Source organism: Rhinolophus sinicus, chromosome 17, assembly GCF_057876585.1.
Source record: "Rhinolophus sinicus isolate RSI-liver-muscle chromosome 17, RSI-T2T, whole genome shotgun sequence".
NCBI lineage: Eukaryota > Metazoa > Chordata > Mammalia > Chiroptera > Rhinolophidae > Rhinolophus > Rhinolophus sinicus.
In genome coordinates, this window is record NC_142517.1 from 55465868 (window position 1) to 55482231 (window position 16364).

General features: G+C 40.4%; 1 protein-coding gene across 1 annotated transcript in view; it reads right to left on the bottom strand.

Moving 5' to 3' along the window:
• Nucleotides 1-1167: 1167 nt before the first annotated feature.
• MB21D2 (Mab-21 domain containing 2) overlaps nucleotides 1168-16364 on the bottom strand; it is a 101717-nt gene continuing 86520 nt past the window's right edge. Inside the window, exon 2 of the mRNA XM_019723125.3 lies at nucleotides 1168-3283. Coding sequence (XP_019578684.1) covers nucleotides 2019-3283 — 1265 coding nt within the window. The 3' untranslated portion in view covers nucleotides 1168-2018. The remainder of the gene's footprint in view (nucleotides 3284-16364) is intronic.

Below are 16364 nucleotides of genomic sequence, written 5' to 3' on the forward strand. Positions count from 1 at the left end.
CTGTCAGAGCGATAGAGGCCAAGTGCTTCTTCTTCAGTATCTACAACGCATGCCTCTGCCCAGCATCCCAAGCTAGGATGCTGAATATGTCTCCAACTGGAGCAGCTTACATTCCATGCCCAATCCCTGATTAATGATTGTGCCCATTGAAATGGGTATGTCAATTGGCCTACACCAATCAGAGTGCAGTCTGGAGCTGGGGAGGACGTCATTTCTCGAGACGGACATGGATTACGTGGAGGATACGTAGATACTAGTAGGAAAACTGGGGAAAGGGAAGAAAGAACACTGGGTGTTCACTACATGAACATCTGGTCTCAAAGACAACAGCAATCCCCAATTTTACTGAAAATTACTGTTGGTATTACTAATAAGAAAATAATTTCCAGATTACAAACTAACAATAGCAACAACAAAATTCCAAAGCCAGTATGTTTTTTTATTATTATTGTTTTTGTGTTTGACTGGAGATGGTTGAAGGATTTCATTTTCATTTATAAGCATTACATTAATTCCCATGCAAAAACCCAAGATCAACCACATATGCCTGATTTCAATTGGCCAAAAGAGAACCTTCAAGTCTGGACATTCAAGATCAAAACTGAAATGTTGCTTGACCTTTTCCAACAGCAGACATCATTGTAACCCTTTGAGAGATCAGAAGCCTCCCTGACCTCTCAAACACGTTTGCCGTAAGTCCATACCAAAACAGGAAGCTAATGCTTGTGGCACCAACACCTGCCAAGTAATTTCATTCATGAAAAGAGGATACCTTGACACCAAGGCTGCCACCCCACAGACATGTCCTGGTTCCTTCTCTATAGCGAAACCTGCTTTTGAACAGGTATCTTCTATTTGGGGATTATAAATTCTTCCTGCCAGTTTTCCTTAAAACTCTTAGAAGCAAAGAAACTTTACAAAAAAGCTTACCTCTCTAACCCCAAAGAAAGACATACAAAGACCTATTCTATCAAGTATATATTTTCCCCAGCATCAGGTAAAGTCTCTTAGCAGGTATAAAGCTTTAAAAACTTCTCTCAGTAAGATAGGAACCAGGAAAATCAAAGAGGGGACAACAGGACCCCACAATTAAAGCAGAACTGAACAGATGTAAAGAATCATTCTATGGATTGAAAGAAACGGGCTACATGAAAAAAAATGACAGTATTTCAACAGTGGATGTCAATTTATATTGAAACACACACATTGGAACTCTGACAATGGCAAAGATTTCATTAGTGCAAATAACAATTATAATGGTATGTTCTTTAACAGGATTTAAATAAGGCTTCAAATAATTACACTCACTAAAACTACCATTTGGAAACCTTAATTCTGTTTAGAAAGTTGTCAAACAAACCTTCCAAACCATCCAAAGTTCCAATTTGAGGACAATTACATTCAATGAAGATGCTTCAAAACACAATTTGTAGCATTATCACTTTCAGAGTCTACATTGTTTGGTGGAAAGGGGAAAAGTACCCTGGCCACTGGTCAAAAGAACTCAATCCAGCTATTATACCAGGCAGTTCCCAGGTTCACATGATTCTCACATATTTGTCATGATGAAAGCTCATTTAAAAAAAAAAAAAAAAAAAGACAAAACAAAAAAAATAATCCTGAAGTGTCAGAGATTTGTTTCCCCATCCCTATTAACAAATCTGTACAAAGTATAAAACAGAAAAAAGCAAGAGAATTCATGGGTATTTTCACCTATGGCTCACGTTCTCCTTAAAAGAAAAAAACAAAACAAAACAAAAACTGTAATAACTACAAAAAGTAAACAACAAAACCAGAGGCAGAATATGAAATAGTAACACACTGCTTCAGAGCCTGCACCATCCTGCAGAAACAGGAGACTTAAAATGTGTTCTTAATAGATCCAATCCAGGCTGGATATGTAAAAAAAAAAACCCAAAAACCAAAAACGGAAAGACAGCATCACAAACCACACCACACATTGAGAGTTTCAGAATCAGGAAGGGGGGGAAAAAAAAAACAAAGAGGCAGCAAAATGCTCAGAAAAATTTATCATCGATTCTGAAATGGGGCCTTGTGACATCATCAGGGTTAATAAAGACAGAGATGGACTTCCCCGGGTTCTCAGTCACTAGCTGCTGCAGTTTTTTGGCCAAACGGTCATCAGGCTGGCTGGGGTCCCCTCCGTCGGACTGCGGGGAGGGGATGCTGGTGGTGCTGCCTCGCCTCTGGAGCTCCAGCGTCAGGCGGTTGGCTGCCTTGACGTGCTCGATGGCGGTGCGCAAGTGCTCTGCGGGGTCTGAGCGGACGGAGGAGAGCTTCCGCGCGTGGAGCATGACCGTCTCCTCTGAGAGGTGCTCCAGCATGTTGCACTGAGGGATGAAATAATTGGGGCACATCTTGTTGACCAGACAGTGTTGCAGGTCATCGATGAGGCCCAGCAAAAAGTGGGCTGCATAGTCTTCTTGAGCCAAGTAGTTGGCAGGAAGTCGGTCGCAGGCCCAGAGCATCATGCTCCGCAGGTGATAGGGACTAATCGCCTTGGGGCGGGACAGGAGTTTAATGATGATGGCTTTGCAGGCCTGGTAGGCCTGCATGAGGCTGCTAGAGATGCACTTCTTCAACTGCACCTCGCTCCTGGCAAAGGACAGCCGCCATTCATTGTCCTTCTTACCCTTGAAGGAGCAAGCAGGCACCAGGTAAAACCCACTGATGACCTCTTCCTCAGTGATCTTCCCATCCCAAAAGTGGTTCTCCATGAGCCAGCTCTGGGCCACTGCAGGCCAACCTTTGAAAGATACCACAGGGACGATATCGTACAACATGCGACTGCTCCCTACACCCAGAATGATGGAGATGATGGTCCCATTCTTTTCTACCTTCTCCACCTTTGGCATCCCTCGCTGGGGTTTCTTCTGTATCTCGGATAAGACGATGCTGATGGAGTCATAGAACCAGTCGGCCACTTTGGTTGGGGAGAAGAAGTAGTTGGTGGCACCATTGATGTGATCTACGATGGTACAGCAGTCTTTCCATTTGCTGATCGTACCTTCATCAAAGAGCCGAAGGCTCAGCCAAGAGTGGCACAAGGCTGAGTGGCGCATATCAAGTGTCACAGGCTGATTACGGTCATGCAGCTTAAGAGCTGGCACTAGAAGGGTGAAGTCCATATCGTAGTCGGTCCCCCGGGCATAGACGTTGAGATCATCTAAGTCCAGGTCCACCACACCTTCCCGGACTCCTCCAGAGAGCAACAGGTACTCATTGGCCACTGGAAGTTTTTGGTCCAGCTTTTGCACCATTCCTAGAAATAGAAAGAAAAAACGCTATTACAGGAAGCACAAGAGTCTTATGCATCAATATAGAATGTGCCGAGCTTCCAAAAACCACTATACATTATCCGTACAAAACCAGATCTTATATTCCAGCACAAACCCAGCTAATAGCACTGTATTCTTTCTCTTCAGTGCTCCAATCCATCCTTTTTTCAAGCGGGAGAATCATGATCGATTTTTCTCTCACAGTAATAGCAGTATCATTTTCAATCATAAATCAGGGCTCCTCCTCTCCCAGTCACCACCTTGGTTAATGGTATTGCCATCCACTCAGTCACCCAGGCTGGAAACTTCAGTGAGCTTCACCTCTTCCTTCCCTGCTGTCCATCTCTGCTGCAATCCCATAAAGCCAGGCTCGTCCTTGTCTTGCTGAAGCAATCTCCCTCCCCTTAAAACCTTTCTCTGTACCGGTCATTCTCCATGTGGGCTGTGGACCTTGAAAGTGGGACACTTTCAGGGTGCAGTGAGGTCATGATTCTTTTCATAATACTACTAATGCACTGTCTGCTTTTTTCACTGGATTGACACTTGAACTGATGGTACAAAAGCAATGGAGGGCAAAACCATTGATGCCTTATCATTCGTCAAGACAGTGGTACCAAACTGCAGTAGCAGTCATTCGATTCGTGAGCACTGATATGCACTAGCATTAAAAAAGAAGAAGAAAATCCAGTTTCACTAAAGAAAATCCTTAATGGAAAAACAAAGGATTCGTTTTATTAAATCGCAACTCTTGAGCCACCTTTCTTATATTCTGCGTGATGAAAATAGGAAGTAACCATAAAGGACTTTTCTTCATGTTGAAACACAAAAGCTATCTTTAAGAAAAGCACTCATGTGACTCTATAGGTGAGGGCTACCTTAGCTGCTTTGTTCACAGAATAACATTTTTACTTTAAAGAACAGCTGATAAAATATGGAGGCTATTCAGACTTGGGTATTTGATAGACATTTTTGTAAAAAATGACCACAATGAGCCTGTCTTCATGAAAACAAAGGAAAAATTCATTGGCAATGAGAAAATATTGGAACTTTCAAGAAAAAAAATGAATTTTAGAACACTCATGTCCTGCACCATGAGCTTAATATTTTCCCAAATTGTATACTTTTTTGATGACACGGGTGTTAATATGACATATGGGATTTTTTGATGATACTGTGAGCTCTTTGAGAGTGAGAACCGTGTCTCAAATATGTCCTAAGCAGGCATGGGGTCTGCACCCAGTAGGCACACAACTGAAGCTATGACTGAATGGCAAAGGAATAGATGGAATTAAAGGGCTTAAACATGAAGTGCTTAAATAAAGTCTAGACATAAATGACTGTTCTGTGAACAAATATACAAATTTATCCTCCCTGCCTCCTTTTTATTATGCATTCACTTGTACTTCATTATCTGACAAACTACCATCATCACTCTCTGTAACTTATTTAACAATTTTTCCTCAAAGAGAGCAAAGCACTACCACAAACCACAATTCCATTATTCACTGTAATTACCTTTAATCAACAATTTGTTATTCATAGAACAATCCCAAGGCAAATAAATAAACCACGTATATGTGTTTATGCTACCACTATATTTCAGAACTTAACTCTCATTTATAAAAATGGGCTTTTACCTTCTTTAAACTCCTATTTTTCAAACCATAGTAACCATGAAAAAGTCTTTTGTTTAGTATCATTTCCTTCCACACAGATTGAAATATAGAGCAAGCTATCACTTTCTTTTTAAAGCAATCAATAAGATACCAATGTTAGAGAGTCAACAATTTATCAAAAAGAAAATCTAATGTACCTGAATTTTGGAGCTGTTTTTCTTTCACACCAACTGTGCTGTGATGTGCCACCCAGATCCCTCTTCAATAAAGGACTTCTTGTCTCAGCTGCTAGGAGTGCTGTCAGCACAATCCCTTAAGGACTGTCTCAGCTGCAAAGAGCCACCTCAACCAAGGTTACGTCCTGTGGTTGGGGTGCGGGTGGAGGGTACATAACCAATAATTGATCAGTGTAGGAGTGCCCCCGTTCAGGATACTTTAGAGTCATTTGAATCCAGAGTTCCCAGAGGGGCCAGCTGAGGCTGACACTGGGCCTGCAGGGAAACCCACCTTCTCCTTCTGCCTGATCCTGCTTCCTCCCCTACCTTCCTTCCACAGGTGCTGATTCCAAGGATGCCCTTTAATAGACATCCTAAGTCCATTTCAGGGGCTGCTTCCTAAGGAACCCAACCTAGGACAATAACATACTACCCAAGAAAAACAGCCATCACTACAACTCAGCATGGGACGTTTATTTTCATTTTAAAAGTGTTTTTTAGAGGCCAAAATTGCAATCAGGAATCACATAAACACCAGGACAAAGACTCCTTTCTTAATTGTCATCATGTTTCAGTATTAACCTCATCTTCACAATGTCGCAAATGCTGCCACCCGAAGTTGTAGCTTCACTATGGAAGGAAAGAGTGACTTCTCAAAAGCCACAGTAGGTTGTGAAAGCCATTGTCATTCTTTTATAGACTTACATGGAGGTATAGTTACCATAAAAGAGAAACATTTGATAATGAAATAATTTACTCGCCATTATTTCAAATATTCTGGCATTGGAGCGCCATAAACATAAATGGTTAGTAAATAAGATATCTGACTTGATTAGAAGTGGTATTGTTATTTGGGTACTGCTATTTGTTTTCCCCTCTTAGGCATAAATAACTCAATAATCTATACATCCTTTTGCATAGATAGGAGCAAACGGGCTCTGAGAGCAGTAGCTGGAACATGTCAACACAGTCAGAATAACTTGTGTATTAACAGGCTGGAGATAATCTGTTTACAAACGTGCCTCTGAATTTTGCCTTAGGTTGTCACAGTTTTGTTTGGATAGTCAAAGGTGACCAAAAACTAAAACTCCCTTCTGCCCTCTGCTGGATTAAAGAAGTTATAATGTGTTTTCACTTGTGGCTGCACTACACACTAGACTATTCTTTCCTCCCAATTGCTGCTCAGGCACCAATTTAAAACGCTGGTCCTTCTTCACAAGAGCTATATCAAGCATTTGACAAAATGCTGATATTCAGGAGTTAGGGTAAGTTTGGATACTTCTTATTCCTTTAAAGTTAGGGTAATTTTGGACAGTTTTTATTCCTTTGCTGCAGAGAGAACTGCAGCCGTCAAGAGAATATGGCTGAGGCTCATTTGCTAAGCTCCTAGAAGTTAGAAACAAAGTCCCTAAAGCCACATCGTTCTGGAAACTAATCTCTTGCGATATCCACATTTACATTTAGCCTCCCAGAGGAGCCCATTGGTCTGCAGCTTTACAAATGATTTGGTAACACAAACTGGAGCCTTCCCCAGCATTACACAAACTGAAATGCCCTCCTTGAAAACTTCCCTGGGTTAAGTAAGTTTAAGTGAAAATGAGCTGACATCAGCTACCACAGCAGATGGGTTGCCACACAACTAAAACCCAGCTAGGGCCTGGGAGGGAAAAAGGAGGAAAAAATTCAATTGTACACTTCGGCTGTAGGCCTCAGTTCCAAGAAGTGCCGCCTCTGAATTGACCTGAGGATTTTGTGTGATTTCGGGAAAATAAAAGCCAATGATTCTGGCTGTTGAGCTATTAGTAAATTATCCAAAGCCATGAGTGGAAACGAAAGGAAGATGCACACACACTACTGAGCTTGTCAGCAGCAAAGAAAAGGAGGAATGAAGAAAGAGCTTATCCCTGTGAGTGGGTCTCTTCTTTTCATGGACGCATTGGCATAGGTCTGCTCTTAAAACACAAAGTAAATCTGCCTCAATTCCTGTAACTAAGTCCCTGATTGCAGTTTACTTCATAGTTTCTACTTAAGAAGACCTTAATATTTCTGGGGCCTTGAGTTGAAGTAATGAGTTCCACATCACCCACTTAATTCTTTGATGCTTATCTTTAGAATAGCAAGTACAAAATGGAACTCTGTCCCCGACTCCCTTGTATTCTAGTAAATAAAACTTTATCACATCCCATTGAATAATATAATATAATAATACCAGGTCTTATATTAATTTTTGCTCCAAAAGATACATTAGAGCTGATGGTCCGGCTAGGTCTTATTTTCAGGGAAACACGGTATACAGATGCCTTAAAACAAAATAAGACAAAAAATCTCTTACCTATGTTGATAGGAGAAACATCTATCGAAGAAGTAAAACTTTTATGTCTTGTAATTAAAGTTATAGAACTAGATAATTTTTATCTCTCTACCTATCTTTGACTATGTATATAAAAAAGATTTCTATGTAGATAAAAAACACCTGAATATCTCAATATTTGCTGTTTCATAAAAATGTGTTATCTCTTTTGCGCCAACTCATGTGGCACACCAGTAACAGTGCCTTATCGTGGCAGTGATTCTTAATGGTAGGAAGGGAACAGAATGGGACAATGCTGACAAAGTCCTTCTGTGAGTCTGATACATCTCCCAGGGGAGCAGTCTCCTTGGCTGTTGATAAACAATATAAAACCTTTCGATAAAAAAACATTATGATTTGTGCTTCAAAGGGGTAAATATTTTTGACAAGCTTACTTCTGAGAACATTCTGAGAAGGAGGCATGACCATTGTCTTCTAACAATGTCACCACCAATCTATGGGATTTTTAATGACCCCAGTTTTGGGAAGATTTAAGATTTCCCTCATTCATGGCCAGAAATCATATATATGAACTCCCTCATTTTATAGGTGAGAAAAGCTGAGGTTCAAAGAGGAGAAAGAACTCACTCAAGGTCAGCACCCTAGCGACAGATTGACAACACTGTCTTACTCCCATATTTGTGGAGAAGGTCAGAATGTCAATACATATTGTTCTGCCTATGACATGACCTCATTTGCCACGAATGCGGAATGGCTTAGAAAGGAAGTAGCAAAGGTCTCAAGGCAAAGTGCCAGCTCTGCGCTTTCGTTGGTCAAAGTATGAGTGTGACCTTGGGAAAGCATCAGAATACGTCCGCCATCCACATTTATCATCAGTCAGGACAGACCTACTCTGAATTGCAAGAAGCTATTAGTACTATATTCCCAAATAAATATGCTATAATACACAGGAACTACAGAAGACACTAGCAGAACTTCCCAGCTTTTCAATAATCTGCTGAGTGATCATTAGTACTAACACTTATAGTAATATGTTTTATAAATCAGTGTGTTTTGTTTGGCATAATATCTGAGATAACTGCATGTAATTTTATTTAAATATTTTAGAAAACTGATTAATTCATGTATGGTAATGACTTGTTGACAAAATACGCATGTGTGTGTATGTGTGTATGTGTGTGTGTATTTGCCACGTGTCTGTGTATACACACACATACAGAGGGTGCCAAAAAATGTATACACATTTCAAGAAAGGAAAAAACTGCACTAAAATTGTAACACAATGAATGACGCTAGCATTCATTTGATTAACACCATCTTTTGAGCGAATGTCGTATTATACATTGCTACCGTAATTCCACTTCGAAAAGTAACACCCAGATAACATCTCTTAAACTGTGTACATTTTTTGGCACCCCCAATATAGCTCATATATATGTGTTGTGTGTGTATATATATATATATATTTATTTACAAATAAATATAAAATATATATTTATATGTAAAATATATACTATATATAATGTATATTTTATATATATTATATGTATTATATATGTATGTATATTAATAGAACTGATTCAAAAGATACCTCCTCAAGAAGTCTCCCTTGCTCTATTCCCATTATGACACTAATATGTGTATAAGAGCATTGGCATCAAGAGTAAGACAGCTTTGGGTTTGAATCCTGGGTTTGTCACTTACTACTTAAGTAAACCTGGCACGTTATTTAACCTCTGAGCTTACAATTCCTCATCTATTTAAAACAAACAAAAAACATAAATCTCCCTTATAGGGTTGATATGAAATGTCTAAGCACATAGCAGATATTCAGTTCAATTTCCCGATACGTTCTTCCCTTTTTCCACCACCTATAAAACTGAATTAGCAAAAAATTGTTGTTTTGAAGATTTAACTGAACAAGATAATCTCCTAAAGCTGCTAGCATATGTAAGGCATACAAAACCTGTAAGGTGAAGGGAAATGAATAGAACATTCTCTCCCCTAGCCAGACCCAGACTGCTGCTAGCTCAAGCAAGCCTGTCCTGGTGGATACCACCATGCACCATGGCACACAGCTTGGCAATAGAGGGTAAGCTGGGTTCCAGCCCTTTCTTGTTCCCTCAGAACAACTGCTCTGTGGAATGAACCACCTGCACACCTCTGTGAAGGGTCTTGATCTGAATTCTTACACCAGCGCTTTCTACACCTATTATCATAATGGGCTGTATTCAGGACTTATTTTCCCTCTTAAATGATAACAACATAAGGCATTTGGCACAGTAACTGGCAAAGAGGCATAGCAAATGAAAGATACTATCATAGTCAATCAACTGTTTTATTACTGCCGTGGCTGATATAGACCTTGGGGTTAGAAGGCAACTACTTGTTGAGTGTATTGTTTGTTTCAGTCGACCTAAATTCCTCATTAACCATAACCTGGAGATCATGAAATTTGCTACATGGCATAATATGAAATATTGCCAGCATATGTCTACACAATCATTTACTAATAATCCAAACATCAGGTCGAGGGAAAAAAACCCTCTCCAATTTTTCATTAGTTTCTTTCTTAAAAATCAAAACTAAAGTTCTACTTTATCAAATTCTACTATGCTCTTTTGAACAGAATGAATATGAGTTAGGCCTGGATTCAAGTCCAATTCATCCATGAGCAACATAATGAACCACTCTGGGGTTCAGTTTCCTTAAATGGAGTCGGGGAATAACGACTAAAAGTTGTTTGAGTTGCCACAGGAATGAAACAAGAAAATGCATACCAAATTACTCAGTGCGTGGTCTGGTGCTTGCTTACGTGGCAGTTGATAAATGGAGAGTTCTGGGTACATGCACGCACACATGTTATCAATATGCTTTCCTCACATACTGTCTTGCCCCTTCCGTTCTAGTTCTTAGGATAGTCTAGAAACTCATGGTTTCTGCCAATTAGACCTTACTATCAAGGCTCAAAGGGAAGTCTTATTAGCTCCACCAGCAGTTTCCCACAGCCATTAACAGGGCACAAAAGCTAGAATTTTCAATTTACAAGAAGTGTTCATTTTAGAAGGCTCATTCTTGAAAGATACAAACAATAACAAGTGAAAAGCAAGTGTAATGCCAACATCATATCAAATAGCAGCATCAGAATACAGTAACGCATCAGTGATGACCAGATTACCTCTCCTGACCTTCAGAAGCAATAAGCTTGTGATGGAGATGTTCAGAATTAAGCCAACTGGATCCCAGTCACCTCTACCTGTGACCCAGCTGAATGTGGTTTACATTCCTTTCTCATTGCATGATGCATATGTCCCATTCTCGTATCTAAAAATAATTAACAACAATTCCTTATAATTATAGACTTCACTTGATTTTTCTTTTCCTAATATATGTGACTATGTGACTATGTTACAGATGTGTGTGGAGGAGACCCTGTTGATGCCCTACCTGTATCCCAGCCTGACCTTGACTTCACTTGCAGCATTGGTAGGCAGTGTCCTGCAAGCTGGCAGCTTCCTTCCTGAAGGCCAGTGATTCCGCTCCTTTGCCTGAGGGCCCTCTTTGCTCCAGGAACTACAGGAAGTGCAGGGGAGTTAATGCAGGAGAACTGACATCCCTGGGGGCAACCCTCCAGCAAAAGAGAACCAGAGTCAGTGGACAAAATCCCCAGCTTCTCCACACTCTGGGGGTACAATTCTAAGATGGGTTCTACACAACTTCCTCGGGAGTCCCACAAGAATACTGTACTCATTAGCTCATTAGCAGACCCTTGATTGACTTTTCTTGCTTCTCTATTTCAATTGCTCTGCTTCCTTACTTGTGCTTAGTATCACTTCTCAAATTAACTACCACACCAAGGTGGTTCTTGTTTCTAAAACTCTCTCTCTCTGTCTCTGTCTCTGTCTCTGTCTCTCTCCACCCGCCCCCCCCCCCCCGTGTGCGTGTGTGTGTGTGTGTGTGTGTGTGTGTGTGTGTGTGTGTGTGTACTTAGCAGTGGTAGACAGACTCATCTCTGCTAATACTTCTGGATGGAATCACAACACCTCAGATGTGTGTTTGGCTATGAGAACAGAAGCATAAACTGATGGTATTGAATTACTTGCTCTTCCCCACATCAAATCATAGATCTAGTGTATGTTTTATAAAACTGATCTGAGCACTGTTCTCAAAAAGAGTTCATCAGCCTCCTCCAATCAGCAAATGTGTTTTCCAGTGCATTTACACTTAGCACCTTGCCTATTCATTTTTTTTTGCTTTGTTAATCTCCCAGTTCTCATTTTCCAAAGGACATTCTAAATCTTCTTCCAATTCTGAAAAACTTTGGAGAGATGAAAATTCATACATTACTTATGGATTGGCATTTCTTTCCCAAACTACAAAGAAAACCATGGAGAGAAAGTTTTGAGGAAAAATAGTAAAAAAAAAACAGGTGAGCTTGGCTTCCCAGTTTACTGCAAAAACCAACAGTGGAACATTGTTCAAATGGACCCTTGTTGTTCAGATATAAACGTCTCAAGCAAAATTCGAAGACCAAAATACCATTTCTCACTTAGCCTCTGTTTGGGATTATTCTTTCTCTGTTTCTCTAAAATATACAGAAAAGAAATCCAAATGACATATTTAATCTCTCCATTCAATGACCTTTGTCCATACTTTCTTTACTGTAGTGCCTAGACCAATTATTAATTACTTGTTGACCTGTTGGTGTCTCGCTAATGATCTGTGGACTATCTCCTAACCTAACACAACAAAAGTTAATGGAATGAATGGATAGATGGTTATAGCCTAAAGACAGAGTTTATGAAAATCTTCCAAGATGGAAACTGTCATGATGACAGTGTCAGTCAACCTGACACTGTCATTTCCAGATGTGATGAGGGACTGCAGAGCTATTCTATCTGCAAGCAAGGAAATCATGTTACATACCCAGAAGAGATAGAAGGGAGAACCCAGGAGCCTGTTAATGAGTTGACCATAAACTATATGGTAAGCACACAAAGACATTTCCTCTTGTTCTCTGAGAATAATTTAACTCTAGGCCATTGCCCAAAGCACCAATTTTCAGCCAACAATCATAGCTGGAGATTAGGAGAAAAACTACAATATAATTACAGTGTGAGCTAAGATTAAGGTCTAATACCTGATTTTTTAAAAAAGGATCATGATGGGGCATTTTTCCTTGAACACGTAAGAACAGACTCTATAGATTCCATCTCACTAAGCAATTCCCAATAACTGCCACGAGATGGCATGTTCACTCCATTCATTTACTAAGAGATTCTGGCAGGGCTCCAAACCCATAAAATCCTAGAATGAAATCCCTGGGCAAACAGGCTTAGCAAGGAGCTAAGACTTGATAAGACTCTATTAAAAGCATCACCTCAGGGCCTATTTGCCTCCAGGTACCACCCAGTGACTCACAACTTTGCCACTTGGTCTCCCAGAGTAAATCTGGTTAATTCAAGAGCTGACAGGCTCCATCTAGGTTGAACCAAGACTGAAGGCTGCTTTGTCTGGGCAGGCAATATGGTTGACAGTTGATTTTCAAAGTATATTGAAGACCTTGTTGCAAGAAACAGAGTTTCAGCTCTCATTTGCTGCAGCTGAGATGAAAACAAAAATCATGAATAAAGCTTCAAGTGTCAGGAATAAGGGGGACAAAAGGCAGAGGAAATAGTCCTTGATGTTACAAGGTCATGGCATCACTCTTTCTGCAAAACTGTTTGATTCTGACTACAAATAAATAAAATACACTGTGGGGACAGAGCCAGGAGTGCAGTTTCCAGGCTCTCAGCCTCACGTGGAAAGGTGCTGGCTCAGGTAGTAAATGGCCATCAACTGGGATTGGATGGCGTCAGCTGTAACCAGTGAGCCATTGGCCACTAATATAACTGTTGTGGCTACGCTAGCAGCAAATGGGGGGCTAGCAAGAAGATGGTGGCTGAGCTAGCAAGCGGCGCAGTGAGGGTTGCGGATCGTGTGGCTCCTGTTTCTTGTGTCTCCAACCAAGCCGCCAGCGAGAATATAGTGGAATGACTCCCCTACCTATGGCTCCGTGGGTGTTCCTTTTTGGCCTCACCATGTCCTGTGTTCTTGTGTGAGGAGCGGGAGCTGAGACCCCGCAGTTCGCACTGCATGACACATGGCGCAGCGAGGAGGGTCTCCCGCATGATGTACACTGAAAGATTTTAGGGGCCAAGATGATTCATAAACAGGAAATTGATTTTTTAACCTGGCTTCAATCAATAAACGCAAAAGAAACATTGCTTTACATTGCATGAGGCCTTGCAGTTCCCAGAGAATGGCCATTTTCTCATTTGTTCCCAGCAATAATTCTGTGAAGAACATTATAGTTCTCATTGCACAGATGTGGAAACTGAGGCTCTTCGTGGCCGTCTATCCCACATAAGTGTACAAAATATCCACATACTTCTTTCGCTTAAACTAGATTAAAAACTAGTCTGACCACACACAATTATTTTGAAGGAAGCATGTGTCACTTGGATTCTTCACCAGGTTATTAATTTGTTTCTTGCAAGGAAGGGAGAAAGGGTGAGAAAGGGCTCTGCCAGGGGCAATCTATAGACAGTAAACCTGGAGGTCTCAATTATGCCTAGACTGACAGGGGCTATTGATAAGATGCATCTCTTTCCTTATCTATACCAGCAAAATACATATCATTCCTAGAAGATAACTTGTCTTTAAGTGTCAAATCAATAGTTATTAATCAATTTTCCAGATAGCTCATTGTTGCAGTACCTATTAATAATGATGATCTATACTGTTTTTATCTTCATTTAAATAAATCACTGTTACTCTAAATACCAATATCCTCAATCAAGTTTCCAAACAACAAAATAGTAACATCCCCAAATTCTGCTATTTCAAAAAAAGAAGTCTGCTAACAAGTCATATAAGTTTTTCCATTGTATAAGCTGGAATGTTCCACACAAAATTTCAGATTAGTACAACTACACCCATACCTATAATTTAAGGAAGACTAAGGGATCAAATAAGTGTTTCCAAGGAAAACAGGCATGGGGAAAAGTACTAACAGTCTGACAGACTAATAAAGAGTAGAATCTACTTCTGAGCCACAATTATCTACCTGATAATTACTTTCAGTGTCTGGGTAAGAAACATACTCTATTGTTTGAGCTTGAACATGTTCACATCAAAAGAAGTCAGACTTAAAAAACAAGCAGCCAAAGCCCTATGGGGAAGTTGAGATTTGCAGTTTACAAGTATGGGTAGCACATTTCACAGAGGGCAAACTGTTGCAGTATTTTTAAATTCACAGTTACACAATAAAGAAGGAAAGTCCAAGAGAAAGTCAAAAAGTGAGTTTCTTAAGGCTGAAGTGGGAAAGTGACATTTTGGGAGATGGCTTCTTTCTCCTACTTTGCCTTTGCCTCCAAACAAAACAAAAACAAGCAAAACAAAAACAAAAGGAGCAAGAATCAGTGGTGTGGGGAATGAAAAAAGGAATTCAATATTCTAGCCAGAAACTGTGAACTAAAATGGTGGCTATTAAGGGAGACATAAGAGGATTGCTTTATTTTAACTTATAATAGTGTTGAAGGATGTTGTTTGAATCAGTTGCCAATTCTGTAACTCTTGGACTCCAGGAAATGAAATTTAAGTTGTACATGTGTACCCCACACAAAAAATGAATGAATCATAGATTAGTGGACCAGAACCGACTTTCAAGGTTATGTACTCCAACTGCCATGGTCCAGATCGGGTTAAGCCCAACAGGCAAATGTGACACGTGGCCCAGGTGCTGGGAACAGAATCCAACATCCTGGTCCTCAATCCAGGGTTCTTTCCACTCCACCTGCCTATAACCCAGGGTCTCTAACCAAGGGATCTGTGGAAAATATGGGTCATCACGTTCCACCCCAGAAGAACCAAAGCGTCAAGCATCCTCTCCAAGATGACATGTGTGTTTTAAACCAGCAATGGGAAAGGCTTTAAAAAATTGAAACTGTCCGCTCCCTCCCTCAATTTCAAAGCAGCAAGTTTAACTGCATGGACTCAAGAAAGGCAACGTCGTCAAGTTAGAAGAGGTTCACTGTATCAGCAAATCTCTAAAATCTTGAAGAGCTGAGATTACCTATCCTTCAAATCAGGAAAGACAAACTTTGGTGGAACTTTTGGAAACATGACAGTGATTGAGATTCAGGAAAGATATGGCATCTTGCATTCCTCACAACTGGGGGATACATTCATATTTCCAACCTCCCAGTTCTTCATTTTGCTTTGGGTTAAAAGATGACTTGTTTTGCTCCAGATATTTTTCTCACACCTTATGTCTCCCTCCACCCACGAGATAGTGGCTGATTTTTGTCCTCTATTCAATCTTAAGCTTGGACAAAAGCAATTGTGTAACCAACCAAGAATCCTTCAGGGCTCTTGGCACACAGCACCCATCACTTGGGAGCACATATGTGGGTCAGTGAGTATCAGCTGTGAGGCGGACTTGGCAGTCAAGCAATAAACCTGTGGTGATGGGCACAATTACAGCTCAGTCCTTGCAACCAAAGATCACACAGTTTGAATAGAAGTGTACAATTTCCAAAGCTATCAACTGTTCTGGAAGCAAATTGAGACATGACGGATTAAATACTGATACCCATATTCATATAGTGTCCCTTCCAAAATCCAGTCAGAATAGGTTTTGTAGTTAAGTGGGAAAAAGACGAAATGACAAGCGTTCTTTTAAAAGATGACGCTTGAGAAAGGTCATTAAAGGACTCCAACCCAAGTACAGAGTGAATCTGAGATGCAGAAATCCCATTTTTAAGGTAGTGACAAAAATGACATTCGCGCACAGGTGCAAGTCTGGTCATGAGTGACTTTCTGATGAAAAATTCCACAATTCCATTTTAAACAGAGGAAGGGGGTTGTTTGCAAAGAAAGC